The sequence below is a fragment of the Thunnus maccoyii genome, chromosome 1 (assembly GCF_910596095.1).
Source record: "Thunnus maccoyii chromosome 1, fThuMac1.1, whole genome shotgun sequence".
NCBI classification, from domain to species: Eukaryota; Metazoa; Chordata; class Actinopteri; order Scombriformes; family Scombridae; genus Thunnus; species Thunnus maccoyii.
Window position 1 is genome coordinate 28,659,382 of NC_056533.1, and position 21,263 is coordinate 28,680,644.

General features: G+C 38.4%; 3 protein-coding genes across 6 annotated transcripts; 1 reads left to right on the forward strand and 2 right to left on the reverse strand.

The window, feature by feature from the left end:
* Positions 1 to 1,065: 1,065 nt before the first annotated feature.
* LOC121890490 (AP-1 complex subunit sigma-2-like) lies at positions 1,066 to 4,805 on the forward strand. 2 transcript variants are annotated; one of them, XR_006093829.1, is made up of 6 exons: positions 1,066 to 1,254; positions 1,687 to 1,865; positions 3,092 to 3,200; positions 3,354 to 3,491; positions 4,227 to 4,352; positions 4,479 to 4,805. XR_006093829.1 is itself a non-coding variant. In XM_042402829.1 (5 exons), exons 2-5 carry the CDS (start codon positions 1,687 to 1,689, stop codon positions 4,272 to 4,274), a joined length of 474 nt encoding a protein of 157 aa, XP_042258763.1. In that variant the 5' UTR covers positions 1,066 to 1,254; the 3' UTR covers positions 4,275 to 4,805. The 2 variants fall into 2 exon arrangements, 1 of the variants encoding a protein (XP_042258763.1); XM_042402829.1 differs by having other exon boundaries at positions 4,227 to 4,805.
* A 105-nt stretch (positions 4,806 to 4,910) lies between these two features.
* Positions 4,911 to 12,167, reverse strand: zrsr2 (zinc finger (CCCH type), RNA-binding motif and serine/arginine rich 2). The gene is made up of 11 exons (XM_042402713.1): positions 11,874 to 12,167; positions 11,266 to 11,345; positions 11,080 to 11,164; positions 10,837 to 10,945; positions 9,798 to 9,884; positions 9,277 to 9,315; positions 8,052 to 8,182; positions 7,704 to 7,917; positions 7,528 to 7,583; positions 7,318 to 7,427; positions 4,911 to 7,160 (listed from the first exon to the last, which is right to left on the reverse strand). Exons 1-11 carry the CDS (start codon positions 11,912 to 11,914, stop codon positions 6,268 to 6,270), a joined length of 1,845 nt encoding a protein of 614 aa, XP_042258647.1. The 5' UTR covers positions 11,915 to 12,167; the 3' UTR covers positions 4,911 to 6,267.
* A 1,429-nt stretch (positions 12,168 to 13,596) lies between these two features.
* LOC121895983 (transmembrane 6 superfamily member 1-like) lies at positions 13,597 to 20,738 on the reverse strand. Of its 3 annotated transcripts, XM_042409581.1 has the most exons (11): positions 20,553 to 20,738; positions 20,168 to 20,288; positions 19,823 to 19,926; positions 19,395 to 19,492; positions 19,200 to 19,303; positions 18,976 to 19,058; positions 18,629 to 18,747; positions 17,917 to 18,021; positions 17,749 to 17,841; positions 17,546 to 17,665; positions 13,597 to 15,470 (listed from the first exon to the last, which is right to left on the reverse strand). In XM_042409581.1, exons 2-11 carry the CDS (start codon positions 20,257 to 20,259, stop codon positions 15,279 to 15,281), a joined length of 1,110 nt encoding a protein of 369 aa, XP_042265515.1. In that variant the 5' UTR covers positions 20,260 to 20,288; positions 20,553 to 20,738; the 3' UTR covers positions 13,597 to 15,278. The 3 variants fall into 3 exon arrangements, with proteins under 3 accessions (XP_042265515.1, XP_042265507.1, XP_042265523.1); XM_042409573.1 differs by lacking the exon at positions 20,553 to 20,738 and having other exon boundaries at positions 20,168 to 20,515; XM_042409589.1 differs by lacking the exons at positions 19,823 to 19,926; positions 20,168 to 20,288; positions 20,553 to 20,738 and having other exon boundaries at positions 19,200 to 19,299; positions 19,395 to 19,478.
* Between the last annotated feature and the right edge of the window lie 525 nt (positions 20,739 to 21,263).

Genomic DNA, 21,263 nt, shown 5'->3' on the forward strand with positions numbered 1-21,263 from the left:
CTACTACCACTGATAATCACAGTATGATGAATTTATCAGTGGTGGAAGAAGTATTCAGATCCTTTACTTAAGTAAAAGTACATACGTATCATCAGCTTGATGTAGTTAAAGTATTGCAGTAAAAGTAGTGGTTTGGTCCCTCTGACTGATATATTATTATATATGACATCATTAGATTATTAATACTGAAGCATCAGTGTGTAAGCAGCATGTTACTGTTGTAGCTGCTGGACGTGGAGCTAGTTTCAACTACTTTATATACAGTTAGCTAGTTTAGTCCAGTGGTTCCCAACCCAGGGGTCGGGCCCCTCCAATAGGTCACCAGATAAATCTGAGGGGTCGTGGGATGATTAATGGGAGAGGACAGAAGAAAAAAAACAAAGTTCTGAAGAAGAAAGACCAAATCTGTTTTCAGTTTTTGGACTTTTTCTCTAATCTTTGGATCATTTGAACATTTATTGAAATTAAACCATGTGAGAAGCTTAGAGGGAAAAAATAATTATTTGGTGGAGCTGTTAACAACTCATAGATATCTGAAATGTGACCCGACTACACACTGCTTTTTATAAGATGTCAAAAGACAAAAAGGTTGGAAACCACTGGTTTCATCTTTAACAATGTGTTGTATTTTAAAAGCTTGTTATATTATCCATTGTGTCAAATCTTCATTTGAAAGATAACTAAAGCTGCCAAATAAATGTAGTGGAGTAGAAAGTACAATATTTCCCTCTGAAATGTAGTGGAGTGGGAGTATAAAGTAGCATGACATGGAAATACTCAAAAAATACAAAATTGTACTCATACAGTAGCCACTTGAGTAAATGTACTTAGTTACTTTGCATCATTGGGATTTATAGTATACATGCGGCTTTCAGTAGGAATATCACGCTGACAGACAGATAAAATGTCATTCTTTAGGGTAAACTGTAATTTTTCAGGATATCATTAGAGAAATGAAACTTTCACAAGAAGCCACGGTTGCGTGCGTGCTGGGAGCAACGTCACGAATAACGGAATCTTTAAGCCAATAAAATTCCATAGATGCGGTTTTTTCAGCCAATCACAGCGCCGCTGGCTTTAATCGATGCCTCGCCGTCAACCACCATCCGCTAGCTGCGTTAGCATCTAGCTGGACAGGAGGCTAACCTACAACAACAACACAGGAGTGTCTGTTCACACTCTGGTTATGCGTTCTGCTTGAATTTACTGAAGTTATCTGTCGTCCAAGTGACTACACCGAAGGCCCGGTGAAAGGTATAACGTCTGTTATCGACTGTAGCTAGCTAAGCGTTGCGGGAGGGGGCGCAAATGACACATAATAACGTGTTGATAATGTTAAAATGTGTCCATTTAGCAAGGATAGCCAACATAAGCTAATGAAACTTTGTACTAAAGCCTCCGGGCTGTTTGGACGTGCAATTCACTAGATATAAAATAAATTTTAACAGATGGCTAGGTCGTATTATCCTCGAAAATAATGCATGTAATTCCTGCTCGGGCGTTTCTGACTTACTACAGCATTTCTCTTTCTCGTTGCTGACCTCTCCACTCCCCTTTCTCCATCCCTCTTCTCTTCACTTTCCACTCATTTCATCCTAATTCATAACTCTCTCCAAATATTGTAAATTAATGTTTATTTCTCGTCTCTCACTACGATTAACTTGCAACTGAACTTTCCTCCCTCAGATGCAGTTCATGCTGTTGTTCAGCCGGCAGGGAAAGCTGCGGTTACAGAAATGGTATGTGCCTCTGTCTGACAAGGAGAGGAAGAAAATCTCCAGAGATCTGGTCCAGACCATACTGGCCAGGAAGCCCAAGATGTGCAGCTTCTTGGAGTGGAGGGACCTGAAGATTGTGTACAAGAGGTGAGTGAATAAAGGAAGTGGATATTGGCTGTGATGCCTCTACAGTCCCTCACTTCCTCTTTCTCAGGAGGCATGTTCAGTATAAGTTGCTGTTTATGCACACACACTTCTTGCATATAAAAATAGTAAACTGCTGCTGATTAGCTGCTTATTGTGAGATATTGCAGCTGCCTTTTATCTGCTGGTGAAGGCAGTGAGATGTGGTTAAAAGCCCTGGAAAAAGCTAGCAAGTGGATCTTGAGTTAAGATTACTTTGCTGAAAAATGTAGATCATGTTCCCCAATGAACAGTGACTCAAAACGAAGAATCTATTATCAAAATAGTTTGCGGCTAGTCGATTATTCTATAAATCGTTGCAGCTCTACTCTGATTTTTTTGGTAAAGATTCTTATACCAGGTATTTCAAAGGATGATACTAGTAAAGGGATGTGTCAGTTTTTGGCGTTTTACATCACTTGTGTCTCTGTGGTGGGTTCTTTGTGAAAACCACTGATGATTCAGTGATTATTTTGTCAGTCACTGAAATTTCTGGCATTTAGATCTCACCTTCTGGTGTGTTGTGAACGCCAGTTACACCCCCTCTTTCATAACAACTGCAGAAGAATGGAGAACAATTACACAAATGTGGAAGGAGTGCCTGATTTGTCCTGGACATACTGTATGATTGCTGGTCCATAAATATACAAACTGATACATCTTCATGTGTTCACTGTAATAAACAAAAAAAACTAATAAACAAAAACAAACAACAAAACAGCCAGGAGACGGTACAGTGCTGCAGTACTGGAGGAGGGGTTTTCTTGCATCTCTTTGTAAAGGTTATAATGTTCATTTTTTGTTGGCGCAGTCAGAAAAGAGACATTTTTAAAGCTTTTTTGGCATTTATAGGAGTCTTACATAAAAAAAAATTACTCAAAAATGTATTTTTTGATTCATCGTAACTTAAATGCAATAAAAAAAAATACAAAAGAGCATGAAATACTTGCATACACTTAAAGTTTTATCTTCAAAGACCAGTTGTCACCTGCCTGTGTTCAGTGTCTGTGATTTCTTTTATTAAATATTTGCAGACCTGAATTTGGACAATAATGACATCACTTTTTTTTGCCATCCATGTTACTAATACATCTCTCTTGCTGTTCTAAGTGGGCAAAGGCTCTTATATTTGTACACATCACTGCCTTGTTAAACTTTGCTGCCTTTTATTCCCTCTCTTTGTATCCTAGATATGCTAGCCTGTATTTCTGCTGTGCAGTGGAGGATCAGGACAACGAGCTGATCACCCTGGAGATCATCCATAGATATGTGGAGCTGCTGGACAAGTACTTTGGCAGCGTGAGTCTCTTAATCGTCATACGCATGTAATATTCTGATTGATGGTGTGGAAGGGAGGGAAAAAAGAAAATTTACAGCAGAAAATCCAAGAGTACCAGTCAGGACAGGATCTCCTCTGATCTGCTGCTGATTTATGGTGTTGTGGCCTCACAGGTGTGCGAGCTGGATATTATCTTCAACTTTGAGAAGGCGTACTTTATCCTGGATGAATTCCTGCTGGGTGGAGAAGCGCAAGAGACATCCAAGAAGAATGTGCTGAAGGCAATCGAGCAGGCCGACCTGCTGCAGGAGGTACACACAGTGTTTCATCAACAGATCAGAACAGCTCAGTAGCAGCTAGTAGCACTGTTTATTCATCTTCAAATGATTTTTTTTCAGTTAATTAATGTATGATTTGTTTAATCTATAAAATGCCCATCACTATTTCCTGTTGTCCGACCACAAATATTTTACTTTACGCAGGAAATCATTCATTACAAGCAAAAACAAGCTAATTTTTTGGCATTTTAGCTTGAATTTTTTTTTTTTTAATTTTCGCTTAGTCATTTCCTGTCAATCATTGCAGCTTTAACTTGTGTTACAGACAGAAGGATAGATCTATGCATTGCCTTTTTCACCTCGCAGCCATCTACACGTGTCGTCACCTGTTTATTTTTAAACCTGCGGTGTTTGAGTAGTACCTCTCTCCCTCTTGCTAGCACACCAGAGCAAGTGCTGTCTTGTGTGTCTGCGTTGGCTGTCCAGCTGTGGTCATTTACAGTAGACAGAATCAGTGCTCAGTGATTTATTTTTAGCAAAGCATGCAGCACTGTTGTTATTACAACATGGCTGACTCTGTAGGCCTGTCAAAGCTTTATAACGCTAGAGAGGCCTCCCGTCTCCATCATAGATTTAATAACTAGCAATTATGACTCACATGTTCTTCATTTGGATGCGGAGGGGTACTTTGCTATATAAACATATGAACACAGTGACAACACCACATAGTCAAACGTCCATTTTGTTGTTTCTCTTCCTCATCTGCAGGAGGCCGAGGCACCGCGGAGTGTTTTAGAGGAAATTGGGCTGACATAGATCATCACGCTACCTCGCAGTACTTTCTCCCAGATGCAGATCTGGCAACCTTTCGTGTCTCTTTCTTGTCTTCTCCTGGTCAGTGTGTCAGTGTTGTATGTATATAATCACCATCTATGTACTGTATTATTCTGTACTGTACTATCCCGTAATGTCCTTTGAATGTGGTGCCAACCGTGGTTTAATGTGTCTCCCATGTAAAAGCTCCCTCACTGTATTCTGCAGTACGATTAGTCCACTACTTCTTGAAACGCCTCACTTGAAACTTCTTGAAACGCTCACTTCTTGAAACGCCACAGAGAACAATGTAGCAACGACATCAACATGACGACTCCAGCATCTCGTTAAGATCATCCATCGTCCACCAACTGCAGAGATGTATGTGCTGTTTGGCTTAAAGGACTTTTTAAAGGTGCTGAAGTAGCTCCAGTTTGTGTATCTCATGTGTCACCAATACATTTGAGTCACAGAGCAGAGCGTCTAATTCTCAAATTCTCTGAGAAATAAATTCCTGGGGATCATTTAAAAACACTTACCACAGTTCTGAAGTGTCTTCTATCTGGATGAAAACATATTTCAACTGCTTTATGCCAAATTCTTTTTTTGTTTACCTAATCAATGCAGCCAGAATGACATAAAATATTAAATATTTGGAAAGGAGTCAGCTATATTTGTCTAAATTTACATAACAAAATGAAAACTTCTGGTTTTACAAATCTAGTAATTCAGACTCAGGTGTTATGCTTACCTGTGTGACTCAAATGTGAATGTATTACATGAGGCAGAAAGTGGTGCTTGGGTTTTATGGGAATCACTGACACTGTTAAAATCAATTCTACACGGGTAAATTCAACCCACCAGATAAGTGAAATTAAACAATGACCCGTAATCAATACATTTGTATAAGTTTGTGTTTAGTGATTCCCCACCAGAAGTTAAATCATTCCATATTTCCTTTTTCCAAGACTGATTGTTTACCTTTGCTTCAAAAAATTTTAGCTGTTTCTGTGTATTGTTCTGTTTGTGACATCTTAAGTTGTCTTTTATTTTTCTGCACTTTCTTTCCTGACTAGAAAATTTGTTAAAACATTTAATTTTGTGTTATGACCTCTGGTGATATATCTTAGGTCAGTCCCTCTCTTAGTCTTAGGTCAGGATAGGATAGTGACCCAAATAAAAGTAACACTATTGTATGTATTATGATAGTTTGGCTTAACTCTTAAAGACTAACATATATGACCAAAGAACACTGTGTTTTACCTTCGTAATGGTGTCTAAGGAAGGCTGACATGGCAGAAAAGGGATGTAGTGCTGCAGGGTGTTATTGATAAATGTATTTTGAGGGTTATTTGGCCACAATATACCAGTATTATGTAATTATTTCAATCCATCTGAAGACAGGTGTTTCTTTCTGGAGCTGAAACTTGAGTTATTTGTGAGTCAAAGAGAACAGTAACCGCACATATCAGGGTACATCATTACTACTCATTACTGTCAGCTTGTTCGCTTGCCAGTAAGAAGCAAGAAAACAAACCCACAACTTCTGAATCAATGCTCATTCCAAACTGTATGGCAGTCACATTTTTTTTTTTTTATCAGAAAAATGTTTTTTTTTGTTTAACGATCAAACAAATATCATGTTCATCTTTAATTTGTGCAAAAAGAAAACACTTACTTTTGTATTTAACACTGCCAACACATTTGCCAACATTTTTTTCTTAAATATTTGAAAGGTATTAACAATAAATGTATTAAAAAAGAAAAGCCACTTGTTGATCTTTTTTTTTTAATATAGTTTTTACTTAACGACCATGTGGTGCTACGAATCCAGCTGGTGAAGTGTTCAGTAATTAAAGCGACATCGACCATTTACTAACAGCAAAATATTCACATATGTACATGTTGGTGATGGGTAGTGATGTATCTCTGCTCAAAAGGATGTATGCTATTTCCTTAACATTCACGTAGTTAATGTACATATTTTCAAATACTACTAAGAAGCACTGATGTCATCATTTCCTATCGGCTCATGTGAGATTTCTGTGTTAGATTCTTCACTTGTCACTTCTGGACTACAGTTCTTCTCTCTGTCGACACTTTCATCTAAGTCTTTCTGAAGCAGCTCTGTTTCTTTTATCTCTTGACTCGGACTTGTCGCAGAATGTCTCTCCGCTGTCTCTTCATCTGATTCTTTCTCTTTTTCTGACTCTCCTGATGATGTCATCCCTTCAGGCAAATGGCTTTTCTTCTTATGCTTCTTCTTGCTCTTTTTCTTACTTTTTTTGGAGTGTTTTTTGGAGCGGTGACGTGTTTTAGTATCGTCGTTGGTGGGTTTCTCGTTCTTATCTGGTTTCTCCGGGCTCCGATTTTTGCTCCTTTCTCTACTTTGCTTGTTTCTTTCTCTGCTTGTGCTTCTAGACTTGTCTCTATCTCTCTCTTCACTTTTACTCCGATTCTTTTGCTCTCTGTCTTTATCTCTACTCCTTTTTCTCAGTCTGTCTCTACTTCTACTCCTCGACCTGTCTCTACTTCTGCTCCGATATCTGTCTCTCCTCCTGTCACTGTATCTGGATCTGACCGACCATCTGTCCTCTCTCGTGTGCTGGGAGGTCCTCCTCTCCCTGCTCCTGCTCCTCCGCCTGTCGTCTTCTCGTCTGCCGTGGGATCTCTCCGACCTCGGCGGGCTTCTGCTGCAGTGACGCTGCCTCCGCGATCGGTCTCCGTATCGCTCCGAGTGCCACCCGTCTCTGTGACTCCCCCTGACGCTGCGGTCGGGTGACATGTGCAGGTCCCTGTCAGCCTCCCAGAATTCATTGCCAGGGTTTCGAAATACATGCAGGAAGTTGCAGTGCTTCCCTTTGGGGCACTTCTGTCTGTCAAACAATCCTGAGAAAAGAGAAAATGACAGATCCAGGATATGTGAATCATATATAAACCAAACTGCTTGTCAGCCTCTCTCTGCAGTGACGCCACCGTGTGCAATTGTTGTATTGCTGTTGGAAAAAAAAGGTCTTTCTTCTATCAGTATGAATGAGTAACTCACCACATATAGCGTTCTTCCACCGTGTAACAGGACATATCTCACAATGAAGCTGCCGGCCTGCGTACCACCTCCCATTGAACTTGATGAAGGCTTCTTTACACTGCTCCTCTCTAGACAGATAAGAGGACAAAGAATGAAGAGTTTTATCCCCCCAAAAACAAAATCAAAGTACAGTTTATTTGTTTGTGGAGCAGTTTTACGATGGCTTACGTGTCAAACTGAATGTAAACATTTCCTCTTAAGTGTGGTTCGTAATTGCAGCTGACCTAAAAAGGAAAAAAACATTTCAGTTTAGATATTTTGGTCATATTTAGTGGTAATAATTTAATCACGACACAGGGATTGAACATTCTCCTGAACAGTGACTCGTCCTGGTCCCATCTTACCTTGAATTGCAACACTTTGCCAACGCTCTTGAACTCAGGCAGGACATCGTGGTAAAACTCGATGAAAGACTCCTGAAGCTCCTCCTCGCTGTGTTCCAAACAAGCATCTATGTCGTAATCGTCGCGCCGAGACTGCTCCATGCCGAACGTTACAAACATACCGCGGATCATCAGAGTAGGGCTGGCTGTTGGATAAGCGTGTTTCCGAGAACATCTGGACTCACGAGATGAAAAAGGGAAGGGAAGATTTATCTAATGCACCTGTGCGTCTGTTCAGTTATCACACACAGAAGCAGATGTATGAATTTAACTCAGCGAGTCAGTCAAATAGAGAAAGAAATAAAGCACCTGTCTCCAAATCGACACGCTCCGGTCTTAAGGAAGAACGGACAGTTGGCTACGTCCTGTTCTGTGCCGTAATTCTCAGAGCTCTCCTTCACTGGAGCCTCAGGATTCATCCACGGCCCTCCGTTATCGAGCTGGAAGTGACAACATGGAAAAAAAAGTATATTTATGGTTTGACTTCACACTAGAATGAGATTTAAGTTCCATGTACCTCTTACATGGTCACTCTATGGTCACAAGGCTTGTCAGGGAATAAGAGTCTCGACCCTGAGACTATAATATTTATTAGCCACGCTAGCGGTGTGACTCTAGGGATGGCAACGTCTGCCCGTCCAGGTTGAAATATCTCAACAACTATTGGATGGACTGCCATGAAAATTGATTCGGCACGTGTGTGTACCCCGGCAGTGGACTGCATCACTTTGGTGATCCTGACTTTTCATCTATGACTGGATGCCTTATTTCCATGTTGAGGATGTAGACTGCCTTGCTCCCTATATAACAGACACTCTGTGTTTTACTCTATAGTGAGCAGTAAACTGAGATTTTGGACACTTACATTTTAATGTTATTTTGCCACTGACAGGCTTTACATTGTGGGGTTTGTTCTGTACTGATGCTCTTGATTGGTATTAGCTGAATTTATAAAATCCACATAATGTCCTAGTTTTGCACTATTCTTAATGTACGCTTGCTTGAATTTTACATATAACAATATATAACCATATAAATACTATGGAATAACCCCAAGCATTTGGGAAACACAGGTTGGTTTCCATTAGATTTTCCATACTTTTATATCTAAGCTAAATATGTCTTTGCAACACAAGAAACATTTCCTAACAGTTTTTTTTACCTGCATATTAAATACATGTGTAAGTTTAGTAAGTTCACCTTGCTCAAACTAATGCAGACTAATACAACAGCTCTGCGACAAATCCCATCATGATGAAGGTTAGACTGATTTTGAATTTCAGTTTGTTGAATGTTTTAGAGAGGAGTTGAGAGGCTGTACTTTCTATGATTTTAAATTTCATTGCAACTTACTAAGAGGTCATATTTTGTCCACCCCATCTACATAATGAGGGCACAATATATTGCAGAGATGTTGTATTAAACTGCAATAGTTTTAACTACTGTCGCTGAACCTAATATAAAAAAACAATTAAAAAAAACAACATGTCAACATAAAACAATCTGTATAATGTGACATTCATGTGTGTTATACCTGATTTTCAGCTTCATCCAACATTTTCTGAACAGCATCCTACAAATGGTGTAAAGACACGGCTGGTGAACATGTGTAGAAGTCAACATACTGCAGCATATCTGTTACTGCGGGTTAAGACCACATTCACAAGGGCTGATATGAACAAAAATATGTCAACATTTTAGGAGGATAATTTCAAGATTTATGAACTTTTGGAGAGCAATTTCACAGACTTGTTTTCAAACAAAGTAAAAGATACATCCTTGTTGTGAGAGCTGAAGGTGCTGGTAAGGGATTTTCTCTTTGTGTGTATCTTTGTTAAGGAGTGTGATGGCTGCTTGTGTCACGCAGTCAAGGAAACATTTAAAAACAATCGGGTATAAGGCAAAAACACACTTTTAAAAGCAAAATAATGAATCATGAGATATGTTTAACTGTATGATTATCTGAATCTTCACTTTTGGATGGACAGTGTAAATACTTATTAAGTAGAAGAGGATATATTTCTCTTTGTTTTATCCTCCTAGGGCCCGTTTCACCTCTCTGTCTCGCTTCTCCTGCTGCTTCTGCTCTTTTTCTTCTTTTTCTCTCCTCTGCTGGGCCTCCCATTCCTCCTTTATCATCCGCTGTGGACATAACAGGACATTGGGCAGGTTAATAAACATTTTATTTAAAATCTGTCTCTGTCAAACAGGCTCAGGTGCACTCAGCAATTAGCCAATTATTCACCATAGCAACCAGCCCCAACTGACAGCAGTAATTCCCTGTGTGATGCAGCAATTATTGTTATAATTTGGTAGTAAATCATAAATTGTCACTGTCATCATCTGTAACATGATGGTCAATTAGGCTAATGTTAAAAAGCCTTGTTAAGTGTTGACGTAGCAGTTTGATTTTTTAAGATGTTAGTTCTTAAAGTTCAAGCTCAAATTATCTTTGGGCCACACACACACACAGACACACACACACACACACACACACATACACACACACACCCTTAATGGATAAAACTGGTGTTATTGTTTTGTTTTGTTTTTAACTGTCAGAAAAGTTGTTGAAAAGACCACAACCAACAATTTGTTAGTTTCCTACCCTGCCTGCTGTACTCAGATCCAAACCCTTTTGTTTCTACTCAAAATATGTAGTTTAATTTTATAAAAGGATCTGTAATTTCCTAAAAGAGCTGGGCACTGTAGTTTTTAGTAAATATTAGTCCAACAAGAGGAAATGGTGCATTTGTTGGGGACAATATTCAGCAATGAATTAATAGAAATTTGGTCCTCGACTGAGAATTTATAGCAGCATAGTTGTGTATGTGGGATTGAGTCAAAATAAACTACAGTGCCTATGTTTGTGGTAAAGAAAGAACAATTCACACAGTGCAACAGTATGGCTCGTTCATGTGTAAGTAGAGCTAAAGCTTTATGAAACAACATCGAGTGAATCAGCTAACACCTTCAGTACATCATTAGTATGAACATATAAAAATCTTATGCAACTAGCTCTATAACCTGCAACATGAACAAGCTGCAAATATTTTTCAATTTTTGATGATGTATGCAAAGAAACAGCAATTACCTCCTCATCTTCTTTTCTTTTCCGTGCAGCTTCTTCCCTCTCAGACTGCAGCCTGAATTCCTCCTGAGCGAGCCTCTCTCTTTCCAACCAATTGTCATGTAGCCGCTGCCTGAGAAAAAGAGGGAGACATGAATCAAACACGACGCAGATGACTGACTGAACTGTAGAGTCAAGGTGTCTGCGCTGTCTATAAGTGAATATGTTGTGCGGGACAGCAGAGTAACATTAGTATTTGTATCTTACCTTTCCTCCTCAGCAATATCGTTATTTTCGTCATCTTCATCATTTGCTTCTTCTTCTTCTTCTTGGCTTGCTCCATTTTTTAAATCTATGACAGTGCAAATGTTCAGGGTATCAGTAACAGGAAACAGTAGAAAGTGTAAATGATCACATTTGACAGGAAGGCCAATATGGCAGCTGTCTTCATACCACATTCTCTGGCTTGGGCTAAAGCTTGTCGTTTCCGTTTTCTCCTTTCTTTCCTCAGAGCAGCCTTGCGTTGCTTTTGACTGAAGTGAAAGAGATGACAGTTGAAGTTGAGTTATCATAAGACTAGTAGAAGAGCACAGCTGTACCCTGCGCTGCTTTTAGAGTGTATCCAGCAGATAATTTCACACACAACATCGAGACAAAACACATTTACATTTATACAGAACAATGCAGTGGGGGGATCAGCAAGCCCGGGCAAGGGCTGCGATTATTACTTGAATGAAGCCATTGATAATGTTTGTAGGTTTGTGGATATTGTCCCCCGTCACTTACATTGTTAAGTGCATTATAAAGGGATCTTCTAATGGTCACGTTGAACAGGAGGAATGATTATGGCAAGAAAAACATATTTAAATGTTCATTTGGGCTCCTGACTGTTGTTTTTAAGACAGACTTCAAAAATTGTGAAGTCGTCCTTTTAGCTGTTGCAGAACTGACGTTAATATGTTGAATTTTACGGCATGATAATGGCATTTATGCTATTTCTTATGTTGTTGTAGTTCATCCCATTATAACAAGCATGATGAGATTATCACAAAGACACGCACCTTAACGCAGGAGAGATCAGTGGAGGAGTGCAGGCTGCCATCCCAGCTAAAGAGAGCTAACGTTAGCCAGGTTAGCTATTATTTCTTACCAATGTTTCATTAAAAAAAAGTAAACCATATATCCTCTATGATTGGACAAGTTGTTTCTGAATTGTAGTTAGTTGGTCCGTGAAGCTCCTTCTTTCACTGTATAATTTCTGTTAGCTGTAAACTTGAGTTGGCTGCATGCGGGTTTGTTTTCGTTATAACCGACGGAGGAAACGTTTAAGCGAACATTAAGTACTTCCGTCTTCTTCTTCGTTAGTGTTTATTGGTGGTTGGCAAATTAGCTTAAAGGCGCATTACCGCCACCAACTGGACTGGAGTGTGAGACAAACGATTATGCAGGAAATAAAAAAAAACCTTTACAGTTTTACAGTTTCCTTTTACTTCCGTATTATTATGATTATTATTATTATTTTGGTTAAGTGTCGTATTGCTGCCCTCTGCTGTTTGTTATTTCTTGCTCTTTTTCGACAGTTCCTTATATTTTGTTGTGTTAATCCAACACTGTGCAGATATTCCAGCAGGTTCTCAATTGCAATTTCATCAAACTTGATTTAACATTTTATACATTGCATTCAACCTCCACTGTTACATGATTTAATTATTTATTGCACATGTCACATATAATTTTTTCTCTTTTCACCTTCATGAATTTAGTACACTTCATTTCTTTGTCCATAGCACAGTCCATATTTCCTTTGTACAGTCAATATTTCATTTCAGTTTTATATCTCTTTTCAAAACTATTATTATTCCATTCCTTAAAGAGATTTTATATTGAAAATGTAATTTTAATATTACTTTGTTTATTTCATTATTATTAGGGACCGAGCCCAAAAGGCAGAGGACTACTGTAAAACAGTAGTAAAACAGTATGTTGCGTTTGTGGGAGCAAACGCTTGCATATTTGGCCTATAAAACAGATTCTGATTCTGATTTTGATCTTACTCCAGTTATCCAAACTGAGTAAAAACAGTTTCTCCGAATGCTCCCGGGTCTTTATACAACTTCCTCCTTTGGTGGGAGTAATTCTTGCACTGGATGAGGATGTGTCTTACTGTCTCTGAGCCTCCACACTCACATTTGCCACCTGGGTGTTTTCCAATCAGAGCCAGCCCATTTTTCAACTGTGATTGCTTTTCCTACTATATATTAACAAGTAAAGATTACCCAAACATTTACTATGTAAACTTTAAAGCATTTCTTATGTGTAATATTGTAATATTGTCTTAATATAGCATATTCCTAATATGAATATATCAGATAAATATGCTTGTATAGAGCTAGCAATATTAGTCTCAATAAAATGAAAGATACAGAAACTGCATCAACAATAATTGCATTTTCCATCAGTGTGAGTGGCACCTTAAACTGAATTCTGAAAATCACAGTAACCACCACTTTTGTTTATCAAACACATACAATCATTTGAATGATTCCTTTATTGCCAACCCATTAGCAGAAAGGCACTGCACAGAAACTTTATTGTCAACAAGAAAGGAAAAATATTGTCAGGTAGTCTGAATCTCATACACAGGTCTTAAAGTAGTATCTGTACATACTGTGATGCTGTGTGTGCCTTCCTGTACTTGCTGTTGCTTTTACACACACAAACACACACTCTACAGTTTTTCTGTTGCTTTGGCTCAATTCTCGAATGACAACTGAAATCAATATGTGAATTTCTTCACAACATTTTATTGCTTGTGCACAACAAAAAGAGCATTTCTCATTTTTTTGTTACTATTTACAAATGTTTTAGCACATTTAGGCAAATGACTGTACAATTGTCAACAATTTGAACAATTATTGGTTGTATTTGTCTTTGAGATCAAAATAGATTATGTTTCTTCTCAGCTGTTTTACTCTCAAAAATTGTGTAAGTCATCACATGCAGAATAGTCCATCTAATTGTCATAAAGGAGTGGTCATGAAGTCTGCTTAATTGATAAATTTGTTGTCAGATGAAACTCGAACTTCTTTTACGAATGGGGAATTTCACACATCTTTGTTCAACCAATGGCAGTTGCTTGTCCAGTTAGCTTACAGGTGTAAGTCATGAGTGTAAAACACATGAGGGCAGCAGAGTTACAACTGTTTGTGAACATGGAGGAGCCTGCTGAGATGAACATTGGACAAGGGCATCAGAGGTGTAAAGTGTACAATCAATGACCACAAAATTAAATGTCTTTGCTTGCTGTAATGGATGCTGCTTGTGAAGACATAACAGCAGAAGCGTGCAGAGGATGGTTACAAGACGATTCTTCCCCTGCTGCATTACAAGGGAGAACATTAGGCATGAGGTCGACAGGATGTCCCATGATTCCCAGCACTGCAACTTTATTTTGTTACTATACTACTGCATATAGTAGGCCTATGTGTTGTTTCAGCGTTCAGTTATTTTTCAGTTTACTGTATTGTACTGTGTTGTGAGACCACTGCAGGAAAATAAAAAAGTTTTTTCCTCACATTACATGCAAATCTTAGTGCTCTTTTGCTTTAAAAAGTGGAATGTGAAACCTTTTACTGGTGAAATCAGCATCTGAAGAGTGTTCACTTTGATACACAATAGCAGTCAGTTAGTGTCAGTCTGGTAGAGTAGGCATTCAGTGTCAGTGAAAACATGATGGATGAGACTGTTAGTAAATGAGGAGATGAGGAACACACTTCCAGAGTCCACTGTCCTTCTGACAAAACATCTACACATTTCGGCCACATTGGTTTTACAGAATGTGTCATTTTAGTGGCAATTATTTATTCATTGCCACAATAGCTTAATTTGGAAACATGAATTAATGGTTTGGGTGAGATACAGCCTTTAGCAGGTTAATTATAGTGTTTTGCTGCACGTATGAGCTGTTTTGGGAAATACATCTTCAGTGCTGACAACTTTAAAGAGAGAAATGTGCCAAAGCAATTGAGAAAAACTGTAATATTGTAATTATTGCTGCAACAACTCGATTAATCAGTTAGACAGAAAATTAATTGCCAGCCATTTTTATACTTGGTGAATTGTTTTAGTCATTTACTGTTCAAAAATGTCAAACATTCCCCAGCTCTTTGGGTTTTGGACTGTTGAGTGTACAATTAATCGATTAATCAATTATGAAAATAATTATCAGTTGCAGCCCTAATTTTAATTCATGTGCATATTTTCAAAGTAAACAGCAGAATATAAATACCAGTTGACATAAACTCTGTTTGACACTGGAATATTTTGTATTTTAGGCCCACGCAAGGTTGCAGGTGGCAGCTCCTTCTCCAAATATAGCAGCTGCTAACAACTGCAAACACAGAGTGGTCCTTAGCAAGTATTTCAGCCTTTTATCCAGGCATCCTTGACATCCCAGACACTCTTTGTCATTCACTTTTCTTGTCTGGCTTGGGCCTGAGGAAGAAGGCGGGCGTGGTGGAGCAGCGGTAGCACAGAGCCTGAGGCAGCAGAGCGTACAGCAGGTTGACCAACAAGAAGACAGGTTGGCTGTCAGCAGGCACTCTGTAGGAGAACGGCGTCCGTGTGTGAAGAGATGCACCGATGTGAGAGAACTGGGCCTGTCAAATGAAGAACAGAAAGAAAATGATAAAAGATGACACAACGTACTGTAGTTTCATTGTATCACCTGCTCATAAGATTTTATTTATTTTTAAAGGTGCCTTGTGCTCCTTATGTGACAACTTCATGACACAATGCGCAAGGCAACAGATGAATCACTGATATCTGAAAGAAAGAAACCAAAAAACTGTTTTCTTGCAAAACTTTAAATACATTGTTTTGTTTTCCAAGTATTACATTATCATTGATTTATTATTTTTAATTAAGTCTTATTGGAATTGAATCCCTCATAAAGAAAAAACTCAATCTCCGTTACACTAACCATCATCACTCTGTAATGTTTGCAGTTAAAGGATTAAGAAAGTTAAAGAATTATTTCTCCCCTTATCTAAAATTAATCATATCATATACATAAACTCATTGCTTTCTGGTCAAATGAGAGTAGCTTTTGTGGAGAAATTGGTTTTTTTGCCTCTACAACAGATTTCTCTCTTCTCTCTGTTTTATTGTTTTAAACATCAGAGCCAATTCATGGATTTAAAAGGAACACCTCTGAAACCAAAGAAAGAACCAAAGAAAACACAAGTAAAACAACAAAATAAGCTCAGATAGCTGTTGTTTTACGGTGGATTACTCCTCTAATTAAATCATGAACCATAAAACTTGGTCAAATTCTGGTTTTGCCACTCTTTTTTCTTCAATATCTTTCCGTCTCAACAGACTTCTGCCAGTTGCCTTTTCATAGAAAGTCACTGAAAAAAGACACATGACATGTCTCATAGCAACCACGGCTGCCGGAGCACCAGCTGTCATATTTATAGCTCGGCGGAACAGCTGACGTATAAGTGAATACCACCAATACCACCATTCCTCTCCGTCTGAAGTCAGCCTCTGCCCTTATCCCATCGGTGAGTGATGTGTCAGCCTGCAGCTCCGACACAATAGCTGATTTATATTGTCGAGATGTGATTGGTGCACTAGTTGCTCCCGCCACTCTTTAGAGTTTCCATGTTTAGATTTGAATAGATAGTGTATATGCTTCATACCATATCTGTTCATACAGAGACACTCGTGTTTGAAAGCACTAAGGATGAACCTGAACAGAAACCAATGTTTGTATGAGATAATTAGGGAAATGAACAGCCTAGATTTGGGCTGGTGCCCACTCTCAGTGTAGCATTACCTAATCCTCCTGGTATGATGATGTCATGAGGGAAAATAAATCTTGCTGAAATCCTTCATGTGGGAGACTCACTGTACATGTGAACAATGAAAGCCACTACAGTGTCTGAATAACTGACCCTGGCAGTGGTACAGGTTAGAGAATCAATGTGTGTGAGTATGCTGACATGCACACTAGTATCCTTGTTTAAAACCTGGTTATAATACTCCTGTAGACATTATTGTAATATTTTTCAGGTTTCTGATCATCTGTGTAGGTGCAAGTTGATGAAACTGACTCCTCCACAGTTGAGGACGGACTGTTTGGTTTCTAAGTGCTTGGATTCTTTTTTTTTTTAACCACTCTGTTGGATTTAGCTTCTCAGTACAATTTTCAATAATGAAAAACGAGAGCAACAGTAAAATGAATCCTCTAGAGTCAGACTTTCACTTTAATTGTAGCATGTAGACCTTCATTATAATTGTATAGCATCATATTTTTGTTTTACCAACTACTACATAACTTGATCTGCCACTGGACAGAAAGCGATGAGAAACCTGTATAAGTTGTTTACATGCTACAGTATCCCACTTTCTATCAAACTGCTCCAGCTGGCATATCCAGGTTTCTCAAAACCAGTGTTTACATGCGTAAAACACGACCAAAATGCTTCAATTACAACTGGAATACTAGTGTACATGCAAAGACACTCACTGTTTCAGTATTTCGTCTGTATCTCACTAATATATTGTAATATTTAAAGACATTGTCTACAGATTTGGTTTACTAATTTAAATTTAAAGAAATATTGGACACAGAGGTCATTTTATACTTCACAATATTCACAAAAAAATAGATGTTTTAACTATTTTTGTCTGCCCAAATGACCTCTAGTCTTACTACAGTACCTACCTGTGCCAGTGCCCCTGAGTGTATAAGAGTCAGGTCCAGCATCCACTCACATCCTGGGACCAACAGCCCATAGAGAGTAATGACATAGTACGGTCCAGAGTACAGCATGCTCACCAGCATCTGACAAACATAGATACAACTTACTTCACAGATTAGTGTAATGACAGTGTTAAGATTTATAACTTCAGTGGCCAATAACTTACCTGTATTTTAGGGTAGGCTGAAGGGTCTTTCAGGTAAGGTTCATACTGCTGTGTGTAGCCCTGACACCATATACCGGGACAGTCCAGGACAACCTAAAACACAAACTGTTTGAAATGGAGAGGCACTCTACATGAAGATAATGAGTTGATTGTCTCGGTGCGTATTACCAGTCCTCTGAAGACGCAGAAAGCCAGAGCAGGGATGAGGTAGATAATAAACATTAAGTCCAAAGGTCTGTTGAGCAAACTTGTCCTCTGAGCCTCCTGGATGCTCTGATAGAGAAGAAGCAATGACACAGTGTGCACTTTACAGCTCTGTCACACATTGGCATGGTACCAATCAAACATTTTAGGCTGGTACTCTTTAAGACATGATGTGACAAAGACATCGTACCAGAGGCTGAGCTTGCATTGTTTTTGGGTTTTTTTTTTTGGCTGTTCAGAATCTACATTGCATCTACAACCATACACTGATGCTCAGATTGATCACAGCCGAGAGACTAGACTTACGGTAATGGACTGAAAATTCTTGCATGTTTTCAAAGGTGGATGACTGAAACGGGCTCGATCGTAGAGACAGGAAATTATGGTTTATGAGAACCGGTTCCCTGAAAAAAATTCTCAAGTATTTGGGGACTTACACAACATCAAGGTGAACTTGGCCTGTTTAGACACACTGTAAATTACTTTTACTACTGCATGTGCATGTGTGCATCTGTTGTATAGTATAATTTCATTATGTCTTTTGCTTTGTTTTAATGTTTGATAATTGAACATTTGAAACTGCTCTGCGTACTTTGTATTTCCCTACAATCCATTAAAAGCTATGTGTGGGAGCAGTCTCCTTTATAAAAGAACTGCCTGTTTGATCTTGACTTACTGACAACTGAATGTCCTGTGTGGAGGGTTGGCTGAAGATACGGAAACAAGCCCAGACAGACACTAAGATATACAGCATGTGGAGGAAGAAGAAAGGACTGATTTGGGTGCCATACTTCCCTGGAAAAACACAGAATAAGATAACAAACATCTCATCATGGGAAAGAAACAAGCCAAAATGCTAAAAGCAGCATGTAAAATGTGCATCTTTTTCAATTCCAGGCTACAAAGAACAAGAATATTCAGACCATTTTAGTATTCTCAGGGAAAATATGTATGAGGAGGGGTTTATATTGGCTACCCTACACTAGCCAACTAAAAGCATGCCATTATTTTTAGTGTACTTACCCACAGCGTTCCCAAGAATGTAGACTATGGCACGCATGAGAAAAGATCCTACCCAGTAGAGTCCAATGGCTCGGTAACTGTCCCTGTGCAAGATAGATGAAGATTAGATTAGATAGATGGATAGATAGGTAGATAGATAGATAGATAGATAGATAGAACACACTCCCTCTGAATATAGACTTCACACTTTCTTAAAACAGCCTTGAAGACAATGCAGCACTTACCCCCACGTAATCGCAGCGATCATGAGCAAATACATGAGATAGTGCACACAGCCGTCCCAATAGGAGATCATGTGCCCATGTGCGGTATTAATATGCGGATCTGCCTGAAACACAGGGGAGATTTATCAGTTATATTTATCAGCCAATAATACTGTATAGACATTTCACAAGCAGGACACGCAGCACAATGCTTGCCTCTTTGAGGTAAAACGTCACAAATCCATCAATGATGTTGTCCTGCTCCAGCCCGATGATCAGATTCACCACACTGAGGAATGCATAGACTGCATACACTGGACAGATGAAGACATTTTATTTATTTCAGCTGATAAAAGCTGCAGCAAGCACTTAATGTCTACTGTCAGCTGAAGTTGGCATTGTACATTTTATCTGGGATGGACACCAGACAAACTTAATGTTTTCTAATATTTAACCCCACATGATTTCTTACAATTAAACACTACAAAAGCATAAAATAACTTCCAAAAACTGTTAATACGCAGATATAATTCACACAAAACTTTGGATTGCTAGCTCATTACTTGCTTGAAAAATTATTAGTTCTTTTCTCAAATTAAACCAAATTGAATCCAACATGAAACAGACATTAAGTAACTTCATACCATAGAAAAGAGGATCGGCTGGAGTCTTCTTCTTGAGCATAAAACGTGCTGAAATGGCCAGGATGATGACTGCGGCACACCCAGCGAAGAAGAAAGCTTCAGCACTACAGGCAATGTAAAAAACAAACAAACAAGAAGTATAATTTTAAAAATCAGACACTCTTTTCAAATGAGGCAAGCTAGTAATTGACCTTTTTTTTTTACATTGTGTGTCCACAGTGTGTGTACAGATGTCTGATGTTTGTCTGTGTGGCTCTCTAATGAAGTCTGCTTTCCTCTAATGCTCATGTGGTGGCAGAAAAAATTAGAGGTAACATCCATAAATTGTAAGATTTTGTTACTCACCTGTTGCTGTAAATGAGGGAGTTGAAGATATAGCAGATGGGGATGGACATCAAGGAGAGCACAAACACCCCCGTCCCTGCAGACGCGTTCATTGCGGACCAGGTTTTTTTCCCCCCCTTGTCTGAAAATTAAGAATTTCAAATAATGGCTCGTAATTTAGCTGTAAACTCTCATATTTTGTCTACGACTCATATTTCACGGAATGGGGGGGAAAAGTCACGGTGTGTCTAACATTGTAAACAAAGCGCCACAAAGTTGCAGACTAGCTCCAGCAGGTATGCTCTGTCTCGTTATTCTGGTCTGTCTCGCTGTAACTCCCTCCCTCTATCTCTGACACACACACACACACACACACACACACACACACACACACACACACACACACCTGTTCCATCATTGTCATTACTGAGGATTCATGTTCTCATATCACAGGTTTAATTACTGCTAATCCTGTTTAGTGGAATCGATAATCCTCATCATTGTTTACTTTTCATTATCACTATAAATAAAAAGGTTTGTGTTCTTTTAATGACGCTGCGGACACTGACATCTGGCGGTTGGTTGGATAACTTCAAGCTTTTATAATAATAATAATAATAATAATAATAATAATAATAATAATAATAATGTGTCTTTATATCACAATACAGGCAACATGGATCACAAGATAAATTCATTAGGTTATTCCATATTCAAACGTCTATTTCAATAGAATGACATTAAGTGCGTATAAAAAAGGAAGGATGTATATGAATCATCATAATACATATACATAAAATATATAATAAACATAAAATGTGAACTAATAAATAAAATACAGAGTGCATTTTCTATGGTTGTCACCAAAATTTAATTCCTGATTTTCAACAATTTAACATTACTTATTTAGGGATTGGTTTATTAATAGTAACAGGAGCAGTGCACATTAATTAAAGTGCTGGAGTTAGACAAAGGCTATGCTAAATTATTAAACTGAATCCTTTTTTTTTACATACTTAAGTAACAACATTGTGATAACAGATAAAATGATTTGAATGATTTAAAAAAATGTTTTAACTAACCTGAAGTTGAAAATTGTCTTATTTTGTGTAGCACT